The 23,802-nt window shown below is 41.3% G+C and overlaps 1 protein-coding gene across 1 annotated transcript in view; it reads right to left on the minus strand.

Annotated features, from left to right (window-relative positions):
- The window catches only part of las1l (LAS1 like ribosome biogenesis factor), a 129,312-nt gene that overhangs the window by 50,571 nt on the left and 54,939 nt on the right, over nucleotides 1-23,802 (minus strand). Inside the window, exons 8-10 of the mRNA XM_068047403.1 lie at nucleotides 3,741-3,826; nucleotides 2,643-2,855; nucleotides 177-324 (exon numbers count right to left, since the gene is read on the minus strand). Of these exons, the coding sequence (XP_067903504.1) occupies nucleotides 177-324; nucleotides 2,643-2,855; nucleotides 3,741-3,826 (447 nt within the window). The remainder of the gene's footprint in view (nucleotides 1-176; nucleotides 325-2,642; nucleotides 2,856-3,740; nucleotides 3,827-23,802) is intronic.

Below are 23,802 nucleotides of genomic sequence, written 5' to 3' on the forward strand. Positions count from 1 at the left end.
TTCTAATCTTTTTGCTTCTTTTCTATATTCAGAGTGATTATCTTTTGTAGGAGTAGTCCTGGATTTGTAAAATGCCTCATTTTAATTTAAATTTGTCTGCCAATCCAAGCAACTCCATGATGCATCATCATTGCTTCCTATAGGGAGAAAAGTAATGAAGAGCGATTTATACTCACTGTTGAAGAAGATGAGGTGTAGCTTGACATGGTGCTGCAAGACAGCCTTCTAGAAGATCCTGCCAGTCCAGGGGACACTGAAATAAGAACAACTGCCACATGCTCCTTTTTATTTTCTGGCTTCGCGATAGGCCTTTCAGTCTTTTTCCTACATAGAAAAAGCATAGTACAATATCAAGGGTGGATAATCAATTCCTTAAACTGCACTTATAAACGGAACAGCTGAAAAGTTACTTTCTATGTCTGATCATTTTCATGGTTGGTTAGATAATGTTGGCACCAGAAATTCCACAGAACCACAGCTTATAGCTCTCTTGGGATCTTTTCTATGTTAAAGCCAATATACAAGTGCAAGTCATCGCCGTGGTGAACAAATGTTAAACTTTAGATTTGCGACTCAGGTTTAAATAAACTGGAGAAGATAGCATTACTTGTGTAAATATATGGTAACATTTTACAACACCTAGATTGTCTAGCAGTTGTTTACTGGTTTCTGGCACACCTACTTCCCAAGGTGATTACAGACCAAATCCCTTCCCACCAATTGCATGCTCTCTTAGCAGAAGAGTCTCTTTACATGCTGGTCCTTCTACTTTACTCTTTCTACCACTTTCCAATTCATAAGGCTCTCTGCAGTGACAAGTGGCCTACTGAAGCCTTAATCTTACACATTATTGCTTAGAGCACCAGAAGAGCCTGGGATTTTTAAGACTGTGGGCAAGGCGATTTATCTTCCAGTTTATGGAGCACAACACTTAATAAATAACAACATTATGGAATAAAGCAACTGAGACATCACTATTTAACTACAAGCACATACAACTAAAATCTTGGACAACCAAAAAAACCAAACACATCTTCCCTGTCAGCATTCCGAAGGGACAGCTCCCACCGCGATACTCTGGTCCACTCCTCCATCACCCCCAACACCTCGTCCCCTTCCCATGCAATTGCAGGAGGTGTAACACCTGCCCTTTTACCTTCTCTCTCCCCACTATCCAAGGCCCCAAACACTCCTTCCAGGTGAAGTAGCAATTTATTTGTACTTCTTTCAATTTACTATATTGTATTCGCTGCTCACACTAGGGAGACCAAATGCAGATTGGATGCCTGCTTTGTGAAACACCTCCATTCAGTCTGCAAGCATGACGCTGAGCTTCTGGTTGCTTGCCATTTTAATTCACCACCCTGCACTCACATCCACATTTCTGTCCTCAGCTTGCTGCAGTGTTCCAGTGATGCTCAACGCAAGCTCAAGGAACAGCACCTTAACTTCTCATTAGGCACAATGAGTTCAACAACTTCAGACCATGACCGCCATTTTGATTTGTTTTTAAACCATGTACCAAGTCTTATACTTGTTTTTCATGTTTTTGCTTTCGTACAGAGCTGTTCATTATTCTGCCATTAACACTCTGGAAAAATGCTTTGTCTTTTATTACGGCTATTACTACTCCCTTTGCCTTTTGTTCCACAACATTTTTGTCATTAAATCTCTTCTGCCTTCCCTCCCCATCACATACTTTCCCTTTTGTTCTTCTTTCCATGCCCCCCACCCTTTCACTTGCTCAAAGCCTTTGCCAGTTCTGATGAAACGTCAGACCTGAAACATTAACTCTATTTCTATCTCCACAGATGCTGCCAGACCTGCTGTGTATTTCCAGCACTTGGTTTTTATTTCAGATTTCCAGCATCTGCAGTATTTTGCGTTTGCAAAAAAAATCAAAACCCCTCTTTCTGCTCCAAATATAGACTTCTACGAAACATTTTCCTAGAAAAAGTTGAATACATTATTTTGCCTATTTTCCTTCCATTACTTAGGTCCTACTGTCCATATCAAAAAATCAAAGTCGCAGTCATGAATTACAATTCCATATGTCAATCAGTTGCAAACCAATACCAAACGCTTTGAATCAACTATCATCAGAATATATGATAACTGATTCAGCTGCATCACAAACCCAATTAAGTCAACTCCCTTTTCCGCCCTCCCCCTGCCCCACATGCCACTAACATTGACTAGGAACATTTCCACAGGCACAGCAAACCCTTTCAGTACTTCACTTAAGTAGTCACTGTTCACAATTGAGCCCATTAGGTATTTGTAGCTAATTGTTCATGGAAGGCATTATAGCCAAGACTAATTATGTTGTTATCTCACATTCACACAAGCATTTGCCAGCTGAAGTCACTGAATTGGGATCTGGCCGATTTTTCTCTTCTTTAACCCACGGACACTGAGGCCAATGACAACAGCCCATCCCACTGCCACTACATTGGAGATGTAGTAACTCAGCACAGACTGGCAGTTAATCATGAGCCTTCTGATGTGCATGGCTCAGTTACATACTATCTGATTGAGCAATTGGAATCGGCAGGGGTGCGGGGAGCAATGGAAGGAGTCAGTGGGGAAGAAAGGGAAGGAGGAAACCACATGTTTTATTGCAAGACAGATAAGTAAAATACCTGCTTTTGTATTGGCTGTAAGTATCTCTGTGATCCAGCCTGTAACATACTGTATCCTCAGGCCCGAAGTGTCATAGCAATGCTTCAGCTCAGCAAACAGCTTTTCTAGCAGCACAGGTGTGAAATATCGAGAGTGGAGGCACTTTAAAAGAGGCTGCCAAAAGCGACAGAATGTTCGAGGAATTCCAGGATTCGACAAGTCTACAAACTCTCCTTCAGCAAAAACAAAATGTAAGTTTTACGGTTACAGCAATGCTGAAACAAAAGCAAAACTGTAAGATATGGGTTACAGATATATGAAATAAGAAGCACATCTTAGTTCTGCACCTTTCTCCTGCTCTGCCTTCTAACACTAATTTGCATAAACTTAGGAGAATTTTTGTTTTAAATCCATACCATGAAATATTTTTTCAAAAGGTGAAGGACATCAAATAAATGATTTGTAGAAATAACTTGTGCAGTGAGGCATTTCTCATTTCAAGACTTGGAAAACTTTGAGTGGCAAAAGGTTCACAAGTCTAAACAATTTACACTAAAGACATTTCATAGCCACACAACTGCCCATCGAGCAAAAACAAGCATAAAAAGTTTGACCAATACTATGCTATGGCACTGCCAATTGTCTAGTTGAAAATGTTTTTCCAGCTTTGTTCCCTGAAAGTGCTAGCCCTTGCTGGATCTGCAGCCCTACTGAAGAAAGTGGCCATTTTTCATAACCTAGGTAGTAGGCGAATTGTGGAGTGCATCAAGTTGAGTTCCATCCTACCCTCATTGAGCATCCACACACACCTTTTCAAGCAAGGATTATTAGACAACAAGCAACAGCAGAAAACCTGGTTTCTTCTCCTTAGCTCAAGTCAGTGCTAATTACTACCCCAGATGAGATCAAACAACAGCACCAACTGGGATCTTCTGATCTGTATGGGTTATAATTATATAGTACCTCTACCCACTGGGCCACCAAGGAGATAGCAGCTAACTGATCATTGTCATTCACTTGCTGGTACAATAAGCATCGTCCTTCATTTTAATGCAAACCTGTGCCCAGCAATCAGATTTCTATTTCAGTAGGATATGCAACTAAGTCTATTGTGTTACCTGGGCACTCAATGTTTAAAAATTTCAGCTGTTCCTCTGTGGGAATAAGGAACCCGTCATCTAGGAGTGCTTCCACCACTGTCTCTCTGTAAATTTTCAAGAAAACCATATTACAATTTTAGTTTCCACTCAACAGTCGAATTCCTATTCACAGCAAAACGGCAATTTCCATAAACAGTGCCCCTCGTGAACTGAAACAGGTAATATGGGATAGTATTCCACAAGCCAACAATTACTCTCTTCCAAACACTGGAGACTGGGCTTCCCACCATATTCTCCTTTCCGCTCCAAAAGGCAGAATATCAATCAGACCATTTCTTTGTCCCCCATAATAAATTACCCTGTTTCAGGGGAATTACAGACTAGTCAGCCAGACATCGGTAGTGGGGAAAATTCTAGATATCAAAGATTTTATAGCAGAGCGCTTGGAGAACAGTGGTAGAATCGGACAGAGTCAGCATGGATTTACGAAAGGGAAATCATGCTTGACAAATCTACTAGAATTCTTTGAGGATGTAACTGGTAGAGTTGACGAGGGGGAGCTAGCGGATGTGGTTTATTTGGACTTTCAGAAGGCTTTCGACAAAGTCCCACATAAGAGATTAGCATGTAAAATTAAAGCGCATGGGATTGGGGGTAGTGTCTTGCGATGGATAGGAAATTGGTTGGCAGACAGGAAACAAAGAGTAGGAATAAATGGGTCTTTTTCCAAATGACAGGCAGTGACTAGTGGGGTACCGCAGGGATCGGTGCTAGGACCCCAGCTATTCACAATATATATTAATGATTTAGATGAGGGAACTAAATGTAATATCTCCAAATTAGCAGATGACACAAAACTGGGTGGGAGGGTGAGTTGTGAGGAGGATGCAGAGAGGCTTCAGGATGATTTGGACAAGTTGAGTGAGTGGGCAAATGCATGGCAGATGCAGTATAATGTGGATAAATGTGAGGTTATCTACTTTGGTAGCAAAAACAGGAAACAGATTATTATCTGAACAGCTATAAACTGAGAGAGGGGAATATGCAATGAGACCTGGGTGTTCTTGTACACCAGTCGCTGAAGGTAAACATACAGGTGCAACAGGTGGTAAAAAAGGCAAATGGTATGTTGGCCTTCATAGCGAGAGGATTCGAATACAGGAACAGGGATGTCTTGCTGCAATTATACAGGGCCTTGGTGAGGCCACACCTGGAATATTGTGTGCAGTTTTGGTCTCCTTCTCTGAGGAAGGATGTTCTTGCTATAGAGGGAGTGCAGCGAAGGTTTCCAGACTGATTCCTGGGATGGCGGGACTGACGTATGAGGAGAGATTGAGTTGGTTAGGATTATATTCACCGGAGTTCAGAGGCGTGAGGGGGGATCTCATAAAAACCTCTAAAATTCTAACAGGACTTGACAGGGTAGATGCAGGAAGGATGTTCCCGATGGTGGGGGAGTCCAGAACCAGGGGTCATAGTCTAAGGATACGGGGTAAACCTTTCAGGACTGAGATGAGGAGAAATTACTTCACCCAGAGAGTGGTGAGCCTGGGGAATTCGCTACCACAGAAAGCAGTTGAGGCCAAAACATTGTATGTTTTCAAGAAGGAGTTAGATATTGCTCTTGGGGCGAAAGGGATCAAAGGATATGGGAGGAAAAGCAGGAACAGGTTATGGAGTTGGATGATTAGCCATGATCATAATGAATGGCGGTGCAGGCTTGAAGGGCCGAATGGCCTACTCCTGCTCTTATTTTCTATGTTTCTATTTCATTCAGACTAAAATTAATACAATTTATTTTTAAGCAAATTATTCACAGATACAGAAATACAACATATATCTAGCACAATATCTGACTCAATATTTACACTGTTCTAAAACAAAATCATTGTAGTTTACTCCTAAATGTATTAGCAGAGTCTTTGATGGATTGCTCTATGACAAAGATCTTCACAGAACCCCTCCTTGGCAATCAGAGTAAGGTATTGGAAATAAAAGGAAATTAAACATAATTAATTCTGGGGTGCAAAAATAAGCCGCTTGACTGTCTTTAATTTGTTTGTTTGGTTTTCTCTCCTAATGAGCAACTTTGAAATACAAATGTATTGAAGGTAGTTTCTGATGTAGTTCATTTATAAATTTCACTGACTACATCATTCAGGGAAATGAGACAGGCTGGATGGCTCCCACATGAAGATGCAGATCTCCCTAGACAGCTTAGCATACTGTTTATACAGAGATCAAGCCAAAGGATTTCTTCATTTAAAAAAAAACTACTGGAAGCCATTCTTGAAATTACATTCTGATGAAGGATCATAAGATCCAATACATGAACTCTTCGTCACTCTGTCCACAGATGCTGTCCGACCTGATGTGTTTTTCCAACTTTTTCTGTTTTAATTCAGATTTTCAGCTTCTGCGGTATTTTACTTTTTGAAATTACATTTGCTTTTTTCTTTAGGTCACACGAACAAAACACATCAATAAAGACATTTAAGGAATGACTAAGTTCTGCTTCCATCACAAACAGTTGAATTCATTATCAGTGACGAACCGAGAAGTTTTCTCACTGTATGCAAAGAATCCATTGCTTGGAGAAATAAGGTTGAAGTGTTAATTTAGTTGAAAGCAGTATTAAGAATATAGCAATCTATATAATGTTAATACAAAATATGTTTTAATAAATTAAGCCATTTGATCTTATCCCAAATATCAAATCTACTATCTTTCCATTAGAACTAACTTTGTTTAATGATCTGTGCCCTGGAGAGGAAAACAATCTGCAAACGTATTAAGAATGTAATTATGAGAGTGCAACATATGAAAACTTGCAAGAGCAAATAGTTTAAAAATATATTGAATCACTTTGAAATGGATTTTGTAGCCAAATGCAATGGTGATTCTCTACCCGAAATTTTCTACGATGAGAAATGAGATCAATGTTTTGGGGCAATGTAGGTTAAGAGTGGAATGTTGATCTGGATACCAGAATGACTTTGCAGTTCTTCAAATAATCCCATGCAATCTTTCAATATCCACCTGAACCACTTGAACAAACAGGGCCAGGTTTAGCATCTCACCTAAATAATGTAAACTTTATAATAGCTCTAGATAAGGGTGAAATTTACTACATGGAATGGAGAACTTCTATGCTTTGTAGCAAAATGTTCCTGCCTCAGCCATAAGTCAGTTGATAGCACTCTTGCCTGAGTCAGAAGGTTGTCCATTCAAGTCCCATTACAGGACTTGAGCACAGAAAATCAACCCTGACACGCCAGCGTAGTACTGAAGTGCTGCTCCAGCTTTTGGATGAGACATTAAACCAAGGCCTTGTCTGCCCTCAGGTGAGCATAAAAGATCCCATGGCACCATTTTGAAGAGCAGGGGAGTTATCCCTGGTGTCCTGGCCAATATGTATCCTTCAATCTACATCACACAAACAGATAATCTGGTCATTATCACATTGCTGATTGTGCAAATTGGCTACTGAATTTCCTACATTATAACAATGACTATACTTCAAAAGTACTTCCTTGGTTGTAAAGCACTTTAAGACGTCCAGTGGTTTTGAAAGGCACTATATAAATGCAAGTTTTTCCTTCTTTCTTCTCAGGGATTTATTAAGGACGAATGATTGTTAAGTTGGAAAATTGCAGTCAAAATTACATAATTATTTCCCTTACTCCATAGCCAGACACCTGACATGCCTTAACTATTTTGATAAATCTAAATATTTCTAAAAAAAAAGTAAACTTTTGTTATTTTTGTGTAGGATGTAGTGCATGTGGGTTGCTACCAAACTGGGATTCCCCAAGATAACTTCAAGAGTTGTTGTACCAAAAACTTGTGTGTAAAAGGAAATCCATGCCCGTAGAGCAGGATGCAACCTTTAGAAAAAATTCGCTTTTTTTTTTATACGTACACCCAAAAGAGGCATACATAGATTCTCTAACCTCCTTCACTAATGAAATGCAAGTTTTAGATTATTGAAAGGTTCAGTGGTTTCAATGAAAAAACAGAAAAGGAAGTTCTTTACCACAATACATGTTGAAACCAGAGGTTAGCCAAACTGTAATTTTTTTGTTTCCATTCCATCATGCTCTTCTGAAATACAAACTGAACTGTAATGAAGGGGAATGCCAAGCGTAAGCATCTGTAGATGCATATTAATGTAGTGACAACAATTTTAGTAAATTGTCATGATTGGTATGTGAAAATTTCCTTTAATGTACATATTTCAACTGCAGAAAAAATGCCCAGCAGTATAATGGATTATTTATTTTCCTTCCAACTTGGGTTATGTCTAGGAAGCATGAGCTCCATGACTTGGTGAGGTATTGGTGGTTACAAGTTTGTCACTGGTGATAGAAATTGGAGATGAATTTAAAGTAATTACAGGAGAAGCACACCTTACATTGCAAGTGGTCTTTCAAATGACAAAGTTGAATTCTGGGAAAACCAAAAGTATTTTTTATGGCATTCAAGAAAAGATGACCAAAACTTAGAGGAGACAACAAAGTACTCTTGTATTTGGCAGCTGTTTTCAATTGCTGGATGAGCTGAATGGCCAAGGAAACTGAAAGAACAAGCTGTACTAGCTAAGACAATAATGAAGCATTTTGCTCATCAAGTCTAAGCAGAGAAAAAAAAACTAAAAAAATTTAATAGCATGCTTTACATCAACCAGTTAGTGTCTGACAATCATAGGTCCCTGGCACGTAAAGGCCTTCTCAGGTCAGGAAAAAAAAACGACCCGAACCTGACAGAACCACATCGGACAACCTGAGCCCGACAACCACAACCTGAGCCCAGCCAGAGTTCCTCCATTTTTTCCTGCGCCTGACCCATTCATTTTACCTGCCTTCCCATTCCGAATCTGCAGAAGGCTGCAGCATGAGCGCAATGATGTCATAGAGACACTCACTCGCTCACTGTGCAGACTCAGTTTCCCTCCTTGATATCCTGGACTCCCAGCTCAGGTAGGCTTTTCAACTTTTGACACTTGCCAGCAGAGCAAAATGCAATACTTACTTTGTGTCCCCGACCTGGACCCGAGCCCGAAAGCCGGACCTGGAAGAGCAACCCGTCCTGAACCAGACACATCGTCGGGTCCCATCGGGTTCAGGTCGGGTAGCAGGCCTTTACTGGTACGTGTCCCTTTACAGAAATAATTCCACCATTCACCCCCACCCCATTTTACCAACAAAAACAATTTGGTAGATTGAAGCACTTCGGTTGGCCACATAGCAAATAGCTGAAAGGGGTTATTTTTTGTAATTAAATGTATAAGAGATTGTGCTTTTGACATACAAACCAGAGATTTAAAAAGGCTTTAGAAAAAGAACATGCAAATAATGACTACCAAGCGAAAAAAGATTTCAAAGTTGGAAGATTAAGAGTTTAATCTATGGAGCATCTATTAATGCTTAAAGTATATCACAGTGTTAAATTACAATACAAGTCTACAAAAACCAAGAGACAGAAATGAAGTATCCAATAAGGACCATAGAAACAGGAGGCCATTCAGCCCTCAAACCTATTCTGCCATTCAATTAGATGATGGTTGTTCTGTATTTTAGTTCCAACTGCCCATACAGACTGCAGCGGTTCAAGAAGGTGCTTGAGGACGATAAATGCTGACCTTTTCAGTGACACTGACATTACATGAATAAATAATTTTTTAAAAAACCTTACCTAACAAGAAACTATCAATCTCAGTTTTGAAATTTTCAATTTACCTAGCATAAGCAGTTTTGTTTTTTGGCCAGGGTGGTTGAAGACGGAGTTCCAGATTTCCACTAACCTTTATGTGAGTAAGTGATTCCTAGCATCACCCATGAACTGCCTAGCTCTAATTTTGAAGTTATGTCCCCTGTTCTAGACTCACCCACCAGAGGAAATAGGAATTGATAGGATAGATAGAGAGAAACCATCATCGCAAACACTTAAACATTCTGAGAAGACAGGAAAAACTATGCCAACAAAGAGGAAACGACTCTGCCTAAGCTCACCAACTTTAAGCCACATGTAGACAGAGACTTGAGTTGGCACTGAACTCTGCACCTGAGGAACCATACCAGGGCTTCACCATTGAATCTTGACTGGAGTACAAGAAGAGAAATCTGCTACCACGAACATAAAATAACAGCAAATCCATCCCCCTAACTCTCCAGAGCTATTCTTCAGTGGCCAAAAAAGGATTACAGGCCTGCATCGTTTCAAGTCTTCAACCCGGGGGAAAAAGCAAATGTAACAGAGAACTCTTGAAATCATAAGACCTAAACGCATGCTACTTTTAGAATTGCAATGTTTTCTTGAGTGTGTGTGTATCTGTATGAGTGAGAGTGTGGATGTAGTTGCGGATTGAACAATAAACATTTATCTCTCTTTGAAAACTTACCAGAAAACCTGTCATTCGTCCGTTCCTGACAATTAAAGCACTCAGGAGCTAAAAAACTTTTTAAACACGCTGTTTTCGGTCAGTCGATAGGTGAAAAGGGGGAGCCATCCCCATCATCTCTCTCCTGTCCGTAACACTACTACCGCCCTTGCCTCCTCACACCTCTGCCATCTTTCACACACCAGCATTGCTATTCTAGCCTGACACACACATCCTCAAAATTTTCCACTATCCCCCACTGACACACTTTATTCTTTCTTGCAGGGCAAGCTCGCATGCAATAACAGGGTGCAGGCAGCCTTAAGAGAAGGGTCACCTTTCATCTCTGTTCTGGTAATACTTGAACAGTTTACAGACATTGTGGGTAGAGGCGTGTCAGGAGCCTGACATCTTGCGAAGCTGGAGGACAGGTCCTGCGTATTGTTAAGTCATTTTTTCTTTCTCTTCAATCTCACCGGTATACGTTAATAAAAATTATTGGTGCTTTCAGAAATTACTTAACTGTCACTGCTACCCATGCCACTAAATCCTAACTTGTCCCTTTCTTGCACTTCAGGTCCCTGGGAGCAGAAGCCAAGAGTACTGCAGAAGTGTCACTTAACTTTACACCTGCAGACACCAGCTCATGTTGTTCTTGCCCCCATAATTTACATGCCAGATTAAGGAAGTGACTTTTCAAGTGCACATGGACATCTATGTAACAAAAAAGGGTCCAGATTCAGGCACAGGAGCCTTACTAACATATTTAAATAATGCCTGTGTTGGTAGAAGGCAACCACTAAGGAGGTCTTAGAATCATAAAAATCATAGAAAGGTTACAGTGCATAAAAAGGCTATTCAGCCTTCCGTTTTCAGGACGGCTTTCTGTAAGAGTTACCCGGCTAGTCCACCACCTTTTCATCATAGCCCTGCAAATTTTTTCCCTTCAGATAATTGTTCAAATCCCTCTTGAAAGCCATGATTGAATTTGCCTTCAACACACACTCAGGCAGTGCATTCCAGATCCTAACCAGTCGCTGCATAGAAATTTTCCTCATGTCACCTCTAGTTCTTTTGCCAATCAACTTAGTGTCCTCTGGTTCTTGACCCTTACGCCAATGGGAAAAATTTCTCCCCATCTATTCTGTCTAGACCACTCATGATTTTGAACATCTCCAACAAATCTCCTCTCCATCTTCCGTTCTCAAAAGGAGAACAACCCCAGCTTCTCCAATCTATCCACGTAACTGAAGTTCCTCATCCCTGGAATCATTCTCATGAATCTTTTCTGCAGCCTCTTTAATGCCTTCACATCCTTCCTAAAGTTAAATGCACACAATACTCCAGTTGAGGCTAAACCAGTGCTTTATACAGGTTTATCATAACTTCCTTGCTTTTGTACTCTATGGTCCCATTTATAAAGCCCAGGATCCCATTTGCTTTATTAGCCACTTTCTCAACTTGCCCTGCCATCTTCAATGATTTCTGCACATATATCCCAAGTTCCCCCATTCCTCGTTCTTCCTATCAAAATGTATCTCTTCACACTTATCTGCATTAAATTTCATCTACCACTCATTCACCCATTCCACCAGCATATTTATGTCCTCTTGAAGGTCAAAAAACTGCCAAGTTTTGTGTCATCTGAAAATTTTGAAATTGTTCCCTGCACACCCAAATCTAGGTCATTAATAGAGATCAAGAAAAGTAGTTACCCTAATACAGACCCCTGGGGAACCCCATTATATAACTTCCTCCAGACTGAAAAACAACTATCCACCACAACTCTGTTTCCTGTCAATCAGCCAACTTCACATCCATGCTGCCCTGTCTCTTCTATTCCACGGGCTTCAACTTTATTGACAAGCCAGTTATATGGCACTTTATCAAATGCCTTTTGGAAGACCATATACACATCAACCCTCTCATCAAAAAACTCAACCAAATGGAATATGATTTGCCTTTAACAAATCCGTGCTGACTTTTCTTAATTAATCCACTTAGATTGGTTACAGTACTGAAGGAAGCCATTTAGTTCATCAAATCCAGGCCAGCTCTCTGCAATAGCAATTCAGCTAGTCCCACTCCCCCACCCATTCCCCAGAATTCTGCAATTTTTTTTTAATATTCAGGTGCTTACCCTTTTGAAAGCCACAACTGAATCTGCCTCCACCACACTCTCAAATAGTGCAGTCCAGATCCCAGCCACTCACTGCATAAAAAAGTTTTCTCATGTCGCCACCTTTCGTTCTTTTGCCAATCACTTAAAGCTATCCTCTGGTTCTCGACCCCTCTGCCAATGGGAACAGTTTCTCTCATCTACTCTGTCTAGACCCCTCATGATTTTGAACACCTCTATCAAATCTCCTCTCAATCTTCTCTTCTCTGAGAACAATCCAAGCTTATGCAATCTATCCTCCCAATTGAATTCCCTCATCCCTGGAACCGTTCTCATTAATCTTTTCTGCACCCTCTCTGAAGTTTTCACATCCTTCCTAACTTTTGCCCAACTGAATTTTGCCTTGTATTATCATTTCTAAAATCTTTCCCACCACCAAGATTAAGCCTGTAGTTGCTGAGTTTATCCTGACACCCTTTTTTGAACAGGGGCGTAACATTTGCAATTCTCCAGTCCTCTGGCACCACCCCTGTATCCAAGGAGGATTGGAAGATTATGGCCAGTGCCTCTGCAATTTCCACCTTTACTTCCCTCAGTATCCTCGATGCATCTGATCTGGTCCTGGTGACCTACAAATAAGTGCAGCCAGCCTAATACCACCTCTATCTAGCCCATCCAGTATCTGAACTACCGCTTCATCCACTACAAATATGGCACTTTGGCAGCATCTTCTTCCTTGGTAAAGACAGATGCAAAGTACTCATTTAGTACTGCAGTCATGCTCCCTGTCTCCACATGTAAATCCCCTTTTTGGTCCCTAATCAGCCCTACTCCTCCTTTCGCCACACTTTTATTATTCATATGCCTATAGAAGACTTTTAGATTCCCTTTTATGTTGGTTGCCAGTCTCTTCTCATTCACTCTCTTTGCCGCTCCCAATTCTTTTTTCACTTCCCCTCTGAACTTACTTTATTTAGCCTGGTTCTCACTTGTGCTATCAACCTGACAACCATCATACGCACCCTTTTTCTACTTCATCTTACTCTGTCTCTTTCATCATTCAGGGAACTCTGGCTTTATTTGTCCTACCATTCCCCCTCGTGGGAATGTACCTCAACTGGACCAGAACCATCTCCTCTTTAAAAGGCAGCCCATTGTTCAGTTACAGTTTTGCCTGCCAATCTTTGATTCCCATTTACTTGGGTCAGATCCGTTCTCACTCCATTGAAATTGGCCCTCACCCAATTAAATATTTTTACTCTGGATTGCTGCTTATCCTTTCTCAAAGCTAACTTAAACCTTATATGACATGACGATCACTGTCCCCTAAATGTTCCCCTATTGACACTTGATCCACTTGTCCCACCTCATTCCCTAGAACCTGATCCAGCAATGCCTACTTCCTCATTGCATTGAAAACATAGGGCCAAAATTTATACTTCCACCGCCGTAATCGGAAAACAACCCTTACATTGGTATTCATGCAGATTGTCCTGATGAGCGCAAGATGAAAAGCTTTGACAACGTCTCTATTTTCAGCAATACGATGAAAAATGACAAAAGATCACAGACCTGAAACACGGGGCTAGATTTTTGATCGGGGTCGGGAACCGGAAATGGGGGCTAGTTCTGGTCCCAACCATGCATGGTGTGCTTTAGGCACACACATTACAATCTTCAATGTTCCAGCGAATTAAAGGCTAGGGAGCAGGCTTGCCATCCAATGAGGCCCTACAGCACTCAGAGCGGCAGCACCACCAACTGAGGTGGGAGCTGCCAATGTGAACATGGAGACAGCGAGGGACAATGGTCCAGACCAACGTGGGCTGCCTGCATTGCCAACTGGAAATGCCAGTCGGCACTGGAATGGGGCCTTAACAGGCCCTTAATAACGGTCCTCATTTGGCTGCGCGCCGTGCCAGCAGGCAGCCGATCCACCCCCGAGCCAGCTTCAAAGTGCCTTGGGATTGGGATCGTGGTGGTGAACCAGCACGGAAGCCAGTGGTGCTAAACTGCGCACCCACCCACCTCAGATTTAGACCCTGATCCTTTTAAAAATCTAGCCTGTTAACTCTCTGTTTCTCTCTCCACAGATGCTGCCAGACCTGCTGAGTATTTCCAGCATTATCTGTTTTTATTTCAGATTTCCAGCATCTGCAGTATTTTGCTTTTGTATTAAAATTAAAAATATCTTCTCTCAGATAAGGCATCATACATATAATTTAAAACTCTCAGGGCACTGGTGGGAGGCATAGAGACAAGGGGGCAGCGGGAGGCAAATTTACAGTGTAAGAATGTTTCCTCTCCCCTTTTAACCCTTTCAAGACACAGTCCCTTTTACAAGCACACTTACAACTGCATATTTCGGATTTTGTTAGCCTCACCATAAGATGCCCATTTCTATGTACCTGTTCTCCCAAGCATGTTTTTTGATTTGTGATAAAATCCATTCAACATCAGGAGTTGGGGTACTCCAGATTCTCTTTGCTTTGGAAAGTAACTTCTGTTCCATCAAAACCTAGGAAATAAAAAAACAATTTCAGGTGCATTGCCAATTTGTAGTGAGATTCCAGGTTAACATGCTCAAACTAATTAACTGGCTTTTGGGGAGAGAAAAAATAGAATGAGGACAGAAAACAGAATACTTTCCACTGCGTCTGTCAAATACAAAAAAAAATTCTGACGCAACTGAGGAATAAGTGTCCATCAGATGGTGCATTAAATTGGCATGACATCTGTCTGCCCAGATGGACATTAAGTATTGTAATTATAAGAGGGCAGTGAGGATATTTGGAAAGCATGAGACCAACAGGCAAAAGGCTCTCTTTCATCAGAATCTATCTTATGGGCTATAAGCCTTATCTGCAAACTGAGGTGGAATTGTGTAACATTTTAGACAACGCTAATTTGAAACCTGGTTATCATGGATTTTGGGTTGACTTTTAAAAGCAGCAATTTTTAAACCCTGAAGAAAAAATTCCACTTGTTATGCTTTGATACTTAAAACATAACCAAGTATGGGGACAGGAATATGCAACAGTAGCCTTGCATCTCATATGCAGTGGGGTTTCCAGTAAGGTTTAAGGATCAACTGTCATGACCTTCTTGTTCAATAGCCTGTCAATGTTCACTGCCTTGGCTTGGGTGGCCCCCGGCTGAGATATCAGAGAGCTATCCAGCTGCTTGAGCTCCAGAGTCAGCATCTCCATTCAATGAGGAGGAAAGAAATGCCAAAACATTACTGTGATCAAAAAAGTCAAATTGCTCTTTGCAGTTGTAACAAGAGAAGCTCAATGGATAGATTTTATCCTTTGTACAATTAATTGTCTGTAGCCAACAAATGATACTTTGTGTTCTGTTTCAGAAACAAATTCTGCCCTCCCCGTTCAGAATAAAATTAAATGACGTGTAACAATTCCTCTACATGGAATCCAAGAGACTGTCTGTAATTAGTTCTACTTTAACAACAGCAAATTTTCCTCCCAGGTGTATACACCTCTAAACAATTTTTTTTTTTAAAACGTGTCTCCCAACCCCACACGACAGTTACAGACTACACCTAATTTGTTTTTGCAGCACTTTGCACAGAATCTAAAATACCTAAATACTCAAACCACTGAACATCATAATAAGACTATTTCAAGCATTTTTCTTAAAAGTGCCAAGAGGTTATAAGTTCTGTTTTTGTTGGCATCAGGAAATAATCAACCATTAAAAATGCCCACCATGATAGGGAAGACATTTCAAAAAAATTAATAGGTGGTTCAGTATCAATTTGCAATATATTTCACAATTGTGCTTCTGAAGTCTAAATGAAAGCTTCAGGCATATAAAAAATTCTTTACAGTTCCTATTAATCCAAGCATTAGTGTCACAATACATAAACCTTTGTTAAACTCCAGGGTAAGCATTACTTTTCTACTCTTTCATTACAAGAAAATCAAATTGTTCTAACTAGCCTTTGGTAATTCAACCTGGCGATTTGAATAAAGAAATCTGAATTCATTATGTAACATAAGCCAAGAACTAAAATGAAAACTGGAAAATACGAACTTAATGAGTTTAACTACCTTTTATGGTTAAAGTTTTTTATATTAACCATTTTAGAGCATTCATTCAGAATTAACTTTGAAAAATTCTTAATCTAGAGTATACACTCTTACAAGTACATCCTATCAACTCTATGTGAAGAAAAAAGGCAGAGGGAGAGAGAAGAAAAATAGAAAAGGAGAAAACAGACATACATTTATATAGTGCTTTATCAGATAGCTATTTCACATATACCAAGATTCCAAAAAACAGCAATGAAATGAATGATGATGAAGGATAGGTAATCATGACAAGTTCCAGCTCTTTTTTCAAATAGTGTTGTGGAATTTTTAAACATTCTCTTGAGCTGCCAGAACAGGCAGGTGGGGCAACAGTTCAACACCTTATCCAAACAGCAGCACCTCCAATAATGCAATATTGTCTTAGTAATGGAGAGACCATCAGCCTCGACAATGTGCTTAAAATTCTGGCTACAGCTATAACCCATCATCTTTTGGATGCTACAAACTGAGCCAAGTTAAAACAAAAAGAGGTTAATTAGGTTTTTAATTTTATATAATTAGATAGCGTTACAACTGCGGCGGCAGCAACGCACTGTTAATTCAGTCCTGTCACTCCGCAAGTCGCAGCATATTTATTAATTACCAAAAATCAGAAAAACAGCCAAATTAAACACTCTAGTATCCCCAGAATGAAACAAACCAAACCAGGTATCTTTAGACAACAAATTAACTATTAAAAAAAACTAAAACTTAAACGCTATTAAGATAAACCTATGTCTAAAGACCTAATAACTTCCTAATTAACTCCCGCATTCACGCACATACATTCAAAAATAATTAACTGGTTTTTCCAAAGTGTAGTTTTTAAGATTAGCTGTCTGTTAAGAATAGAATAAATAGGTAATTTTTTTGCGTTTTACATTCCCAGTGAATGAGGTCTTCAGATGTGAAGATAATCAAAGTTCACTCGAAGTCTATCCAGATTTGATGAAAATACTCTGTTCTTGATAGACAAACAGTTTGGTTGCAGTAGCATTAGACAGTTCTTTCAACGATGAGCACAGCAATACAAATAATTTGTTAAAGAAAAGCAAAGCGTTCCTTCCTTGCTCAGGGAATTATCTTGGCTTGTAGAATTTTTCTTGAGAGAGAATAAAACAGCTCCTTTTCTCATCGGTACCTCGCTGGAAAGTCACTCAGATCTAACTGCTTCAAACCGGTCCCTGCCAGCTCCACACACAGTCAAAATGGACACATCATACCATGTGACCTGCTGTCGCTCAGCGCAACCAAAAATGCAGCTGTGGTACAGTGTCTCCAGATTTCTAGAATCTTTTCTCCCTTAAAGGTGCACTTTTTAAAAAAGTCTTAAAGGCACACGCACAGTTTTTTTTTTACATCCGAGAAAAAAATAATACAAGTCCACGACAATAGTCTAAATTTACCTTATGATATTCCCAAGTACACTAAGAAAGCAGACATATGGACGTTGATAGAAATTAGCAAAGAGCTAATCTATCAAAAGACATATTGGCGAAGTGATAAATATTTGAAAAAACGTGCAATGGAACAAACTACCAAGCAAGAAAAGAGGGGCAAAACAACCTTCTGGATCAGCCAACACAGTCCCAGCCAAATCAAGATGACAATAATAAAAGGAGGATTTGCCCACTTCAGGGCAATTTCCAATTACAAAATACAAATTAAATATATTCCTCCCACTATTTGAGGGGGTCATCCTTCAGTCAAGAGTCTTCAAAGTGAAGAAAATGACAGGAACGGTGACCCTTAAGTGACAGAAAAACCCACACGCCAAATGGAAAATATTAACTTTGTCGTCTGGAACATTGCCTGAGACTTTTTTACTGGACATTACTACAAATAACTTTTAAAAAGCAGAACAGAACAGCTAAAGATGGCCACAGACAATTTGCATATGAGAAGCCAAAGGCTGACTGGGAGACAGTGGTGATTGCCCAGTTTAGCCAGAACGGGGGTGCTCCCAGATTGAATTAACTAGAATGGCTTTGTCAATGTTGGTCATCAAAAGCCATCGACACCCATTGACTTTGAAAGAGCCAAATCACAACCACCCCCCCCCCCCAAGTATGTTTTCACAGCCTGAGAGAAGAACTTTGAATTTCAAAAAAAATTCCAGAAACTTCTGTTTCAAACAAAGAGGTGGTCACATGACGTGCCTGCCTGTGTTAACTGAGTTTGTGAATTGTGCCTTTGAAGAAAGACAGTAACTGATCTTCAAGGAAGAAAGCGTCTCTCTCTCTCTAGCAAAGTCCCAGGGAAGCCTTGGTGGCAGCTACTAAGCCTCAAGACTACAGATCCTGACAGGTAACAACCAGGGTACATGGATAAAGCCCCTCTCCTGCCTTCCAGAACCAGAGAAGCAAGTCCAAATTGTGCACGTGGCCCAGCAAGGACTTCAAGACTTCAACTAAGGACACTGAAACTCAGTATGTGAATTCCACTTATTACGGACTTTACCTCAACCTCCCAACGCTTTTTTCCCCTCTGTATCTATTTGTCTATGTGTGCCTCTCGTATGAATGTGAGTGTAGATGCGCCGCATATTTTAGTAATTTTAACTGGTTTAGAGTGACAAGGTTAATAAACTTACATCTTGTTTAAACTCAAGAAAACCTGTCTGATTGGTTCATTTACAATTATAATTAGAGGAGCAGGAGCAAGTGCTCACTGAGGTGGTAAGTTAAATCACTGTGTTAAAAGGATAAACTCTGTTGCAGTCAAATCAGAGAAGGGGTGAAAGGAGAGCCCAAGACCCCTCCCTCACCTGGTCGCAACAGAGATTTGGGGGCTCTAGTCTGACATTGGACCCACAGGCTAACAAGAAATTGGAAGTGGGAAATCAAATTGATCCCAATCAAAAAAAGCGACTTCAGTGCAGGTTTTCTTGTGGTTTGTGTTGCTAGAATACTAACATGTCTGCACCCGAAGCCAGTACCTCCCAAGCCATGGTGAAGTAACTTGGGATAAGTTAAAGGCACCATCTATGGAAGAGTTGAGGAATATGGCTGGGCAGTATGAAATCACTTTCCATGCCAAAGCTAAGAAATCTGAACTCATAAGACTTGTGGCCAACCATTTTTCCCTCGAACCTGATGAGTTAGAGACAGGGTTGGAATCTGATTCAGACAGGATAATGTTAGTTAAGATACAATTGGAACAAAGGAAACTTGAATGAGAAGACAGAGAAAGAAAGACAGGAGAGAAAGAGAGAGAACTTTCCAGAAGGAGCAGAAGGAGAGTTGAGGCAGCTTGAATTCGCTAGGGGGCGACAGAGTAACTCCAGTGAAAGCATGGCCAATATGGAGGCTATAATTAACTCAGGGCCGTGTGCTGAGCTCTTAAAATTCTTCCAATTGATCCCAAAGTTCAATGAGGGAGACGTGGAAGCATTTTTTGTCACTACTGAAAAGCTTGCTAGACAGTTAAAATGGCCGGCCGAAGCTGGACCCTCCTGCAACAAAGCAAGCCAAAAGGAAAAGCTTGTTGCCAGATGAAAGTTCATCAAATTATGAACTAACTAAAAATGCTATCCTCGAGGCTTATCAGCTAGTACTGGAAGCGTACCGCTAGAAATTCCAAACCCTCTGGAAACAAGCTGATCAAACTTACCTGGAGTTTGAGAGAAGTGAGCAGCTGGCTTTTGACCAGTGGTTGAGGGCTCTTAAAGTACAGCCCACGTATGAAAACCTCAGAAGTGATTCTGCAAGGAGTTTAAAAACTCTCTCCCACTTTCTATAAAGACCCATGCGGAGGAACAAAAAGTGCACAGAGCGAGGCAAGCCACAGTTCTGGCTGATGAGTCATTTACAAGTCCATACCCCAAGGTAAACCCTTTCCAAGTTACCCCCACAACCTCGAAAAGGAAAAGAAGTGGGAGGGCGATTGAAGCCCAAACAGTCCTGGGATTGTAGGAAAATCTGGACATCCGGGGGCCCTCCTCAAGCCAAAAAAGATAGTGATGAAAGCAGGAGCGAGATCCAAAGACCTGTGTGTTTCCATTGTAACAAGGCAGGTCAACTCAGAGCTGACTGCTGTAAACTACGGGGAAAGCCTGTAGGGTTAATCAGGGCACACCACCCAGTACAGGAGAAGGGACCCTGATGGAAAGCACAGCAGAGCAGGCTGTGGCTTTAACTGCAACAGCAGTAAGACCCAGAAAAAATACTGCTGTGGGTGAAGACTATCAGGATTTTGTGTCCAAAGTAACCCCATTCCCCTCGAGTGGGACAAGCAAGCCCTTCGTCATACTCAGAGATACAGGGGGCACCAGATCTCTTTTGCTGGGAAAAGGCATGACTTTACCACCCCCCCCCCCACCTCAACAGAGAGTGCAGTGAAAACCAAAATGGTGGTGAACTGTATCGGACGGCAGTGTACGTCCCTACCTTTACATGGGTGCACTTGGAGCACGACCTAGTTTTGGGACGGGTGACCGTAGGGATTGTCCCTAGTTTGCCTGTGGATGGGGTTGACCTGCTCCGAGGTAATGATCTGGCAGGGACGAAGGTGGTAGCTTCCCCAGTAGTAGTAGTAGTAGTAGTAGTAGTAGTAGTAGTAGTAGAGAGACCCAAGGAGGTCACAGAGACAGGGCAGTGGCAGAAGACTGTCGCCTGCAGTTCCCCTGAATGTGTAATGACTCGGGCCATGGCCAAACCAGCTCCCTCAGAGGACACTGAACCAGCACTGGAGAAAGGGCCGTGCTGTCTGAAACTTCCTTGGGTAGTTAGAGGACCCAGGGAATGGGACAAACGAACCTTCCCTATTTGATGCTCAACAAGTCAACCCAGTATTAAAAAGTTTGCACAGGCTGCCCAAACTGAAACTGAAGCAGAGGGAGTCCCTGATTGCTACTATGTAAAAGAATGAGATGCTGATGAAGAAGTAGAGCTCTCCTCACAGTCCAGAGGACAAAGAGTGGACAGTGGTTCACCAGTTAGCGGTGCCGTAGAGAAATATTAAGAAGGGCTCATGAGCTTACAATGGCTGTACACGTCGGTGTACGAAAAACTAAAGCCCGCATAAGACAGCAGTTTGACTGGCCAAAATTCTACAAAGATGTCGTGGAGTACTGTAAAGACTGCCACATGTGCCAGGTTGTGAGGAAGCCCCAACCTGCAGTAAAGTCCGCACTCCTAATTCCTGAACCAGCATTTGAAGAACCCTCCAACGGAGGGCTGAATTGTGAGGGACCCCTGCTGAAAACAAAAGAGGACAGACAAGCACAGGTCTGGCAGCGAGTTAGGGAGGAATGGGACGAAAAGGACAGGAGAAAAGGAGGATTCCCAAATGAAACCCCCTACTGTCCAGTTAGCCAACCCCAAAATGTTGGAAAAATTAGACCCCACACCCTCGTATGTAAATGCAGACACAAGCACCCGAACAGCATTTACAGGAACCTGCAGGGACAAAGTCCCCAAAATGGCAGAGAACACGGAGGGTGATGCCTTGACTAGTCGAAGTGCCGCAGGGGCGTGCAGTAGAATCTGGACAAATACCTGTGAGCGGGAATGTCCCAGAGGACATGGGGGAGATTAGCAAAGGGACCCTCCCCACAGTCAGCAGAAAAGTAAGCAGCACTAGTGTGACTCACCAGAGCACCGAAAGTGAGGTCAGAATGCATCTATGATCAGACCTCAAGCCTACAGCTAATTAAATCCAACAATATCACTTCAGATCCCAGCAAGAAGATAGGCCCAGAGGAAATCTTAGACACCTCACAGGGATTTAAAACCAATTTATCGCCCAGTACTACTATAGGGAGAGAAATTAGCAAGGTACTGGAACCAAAAGAGTTAGAACCACATGTTGCAGAAACAGCAGCTAAGGGGTTAAATTTTGTGCACAAAGAACTCAGCCTTGACAATTATGCAAATTTGCAGACATCAAGTGCCCCCAAAAACCACATGTTTATTGAGATGCCCATTCCCAGCTTATTACAAGCTGATACTAAAGAAACTTTAAACCCATTGGGCAACACATGACCATCTCACACCAACCGCAAGGGAAAAGGGCAGGTTAAATCAACACTGCTCCTGCAGAGAAAAGACAAGCTGCAACATCTTGTGTAAGATTTCTAAATGGATGAGAGTGAATGAGAGAAATGCATGTGTGTTTTCCTGTGTTTGCTCTTTTTAAACTTACAATGAAATCTCCCTACTGTCGCATTTCATTTGGTGTGGTGCGGTTGTGTGATGAAAAACCCACATACTAAATGGAAAATATTAAATTTTGTCGTATGGAACGCTGCCTGAGACTTGTTTACTGGACATTATTACAAATAACTTTTTAAAAGCAGAACAGCTAAAGATGGCCACGCACAATATGTACACATGAGAAGCCAAAGGCTGGCTGGGAGACAGAGGTGATTGCCCAGTTTAGCCAGAACAATGGGGGTGCTCCCAGATTGAATTAACTAGAATGGCATCGTCAATGTTGGTCATCAAAAGCCATTGACACCCATTGACTTGAAAGAGCCAAACCCCCCTACCAAGTATGTTTTCACAGCTTGAGAGAAGAACTTGGAATTTCAAAAAAAACTTCCAGAAACTTGTGTTTTAAACAGAGGTGGTCACATGACATGCCTGTCTGTGTTAACTGAGTTTGTGAATTGTGCCTTTGAAGAAAGACAATAACTAAACTTCAAGGAAGAATGCATCTCTCTCTCTAGCAAAGTCCCAGGGAAGTCTCATTGGCAGCAACTAAGCCTCAGAACTACAGATCCTTACAGGTACCAACCAGGGGGCACAGATAAAGCCCCTCTCCTGCCTTCTGGAACCAGAGAAGCAAGCCTGAATTGTGCATACGGCCCAACGAGGACTTCAAGACTTCAACTAAGGACACTGAAACTCAGTATTTGAATTCCATTTGTTATGGATTTTACTTCAACCTCCCAAATCTTTTTTTCACCTCTGTATCTATATATGTGTGTGTGCCTCTCGTATGAATGAGAGTGTGGATGTGTCATGTATTTTAGTAATTTTAACTGGTTTTGACTGATAAGGTTAATAAACTTATATCTTTCTTGTTTAAACTCAAGAATACCTGTCTGATTGGTTCATTTACAATTATAATTAGAGGAGCAGGAGCAAGTGCTCACTGAGGTGGTAAGTTAAATTACTGCGTTAAAAGGCTAAACCCTGTTGCAGTCAAACCAGAGAAGGGGCGAAAGGGGCGCCTAAGACCCCTTCCTCACCTGGTCTCAACACTTACATTATCAGAAACTTCATAAATACTTCTATTAAAACTAAGAAGAGTGTTATGTTAGTGCAGTCTTCTTGTTAGGTGCATGATAGAATAGCCTACAGTCTAGTGGTTATCAAAATGCCCTAGGAACATTCAAAAGTCAAATGCGTGTCGAAGTACAGAATATCCTCTGACAATTTTGGCAACTCGGCTCAGTCGGTAGCACTCTCACCCGACTCAGTAGTTTGTAGGTTTGAACCCCATAACAGAACTTGAGCTCAGAATCTGGGCTAACTCTTCATTGCA

This window comes from Heterodontus francisci, chromosome 15, assembly GCF_036365525.1.
Source record: "Heterodontus francisci isolate sHetFra1 chromosome 15, sHetFra1.hap1, whole genome shotgun sequence".
NCBI lineage: Eukaryota > Metazoa > Chordata > Chondrichthyes > Heterodontiformes > Heterodontidae > Heterodontus > Heterodontus francisci.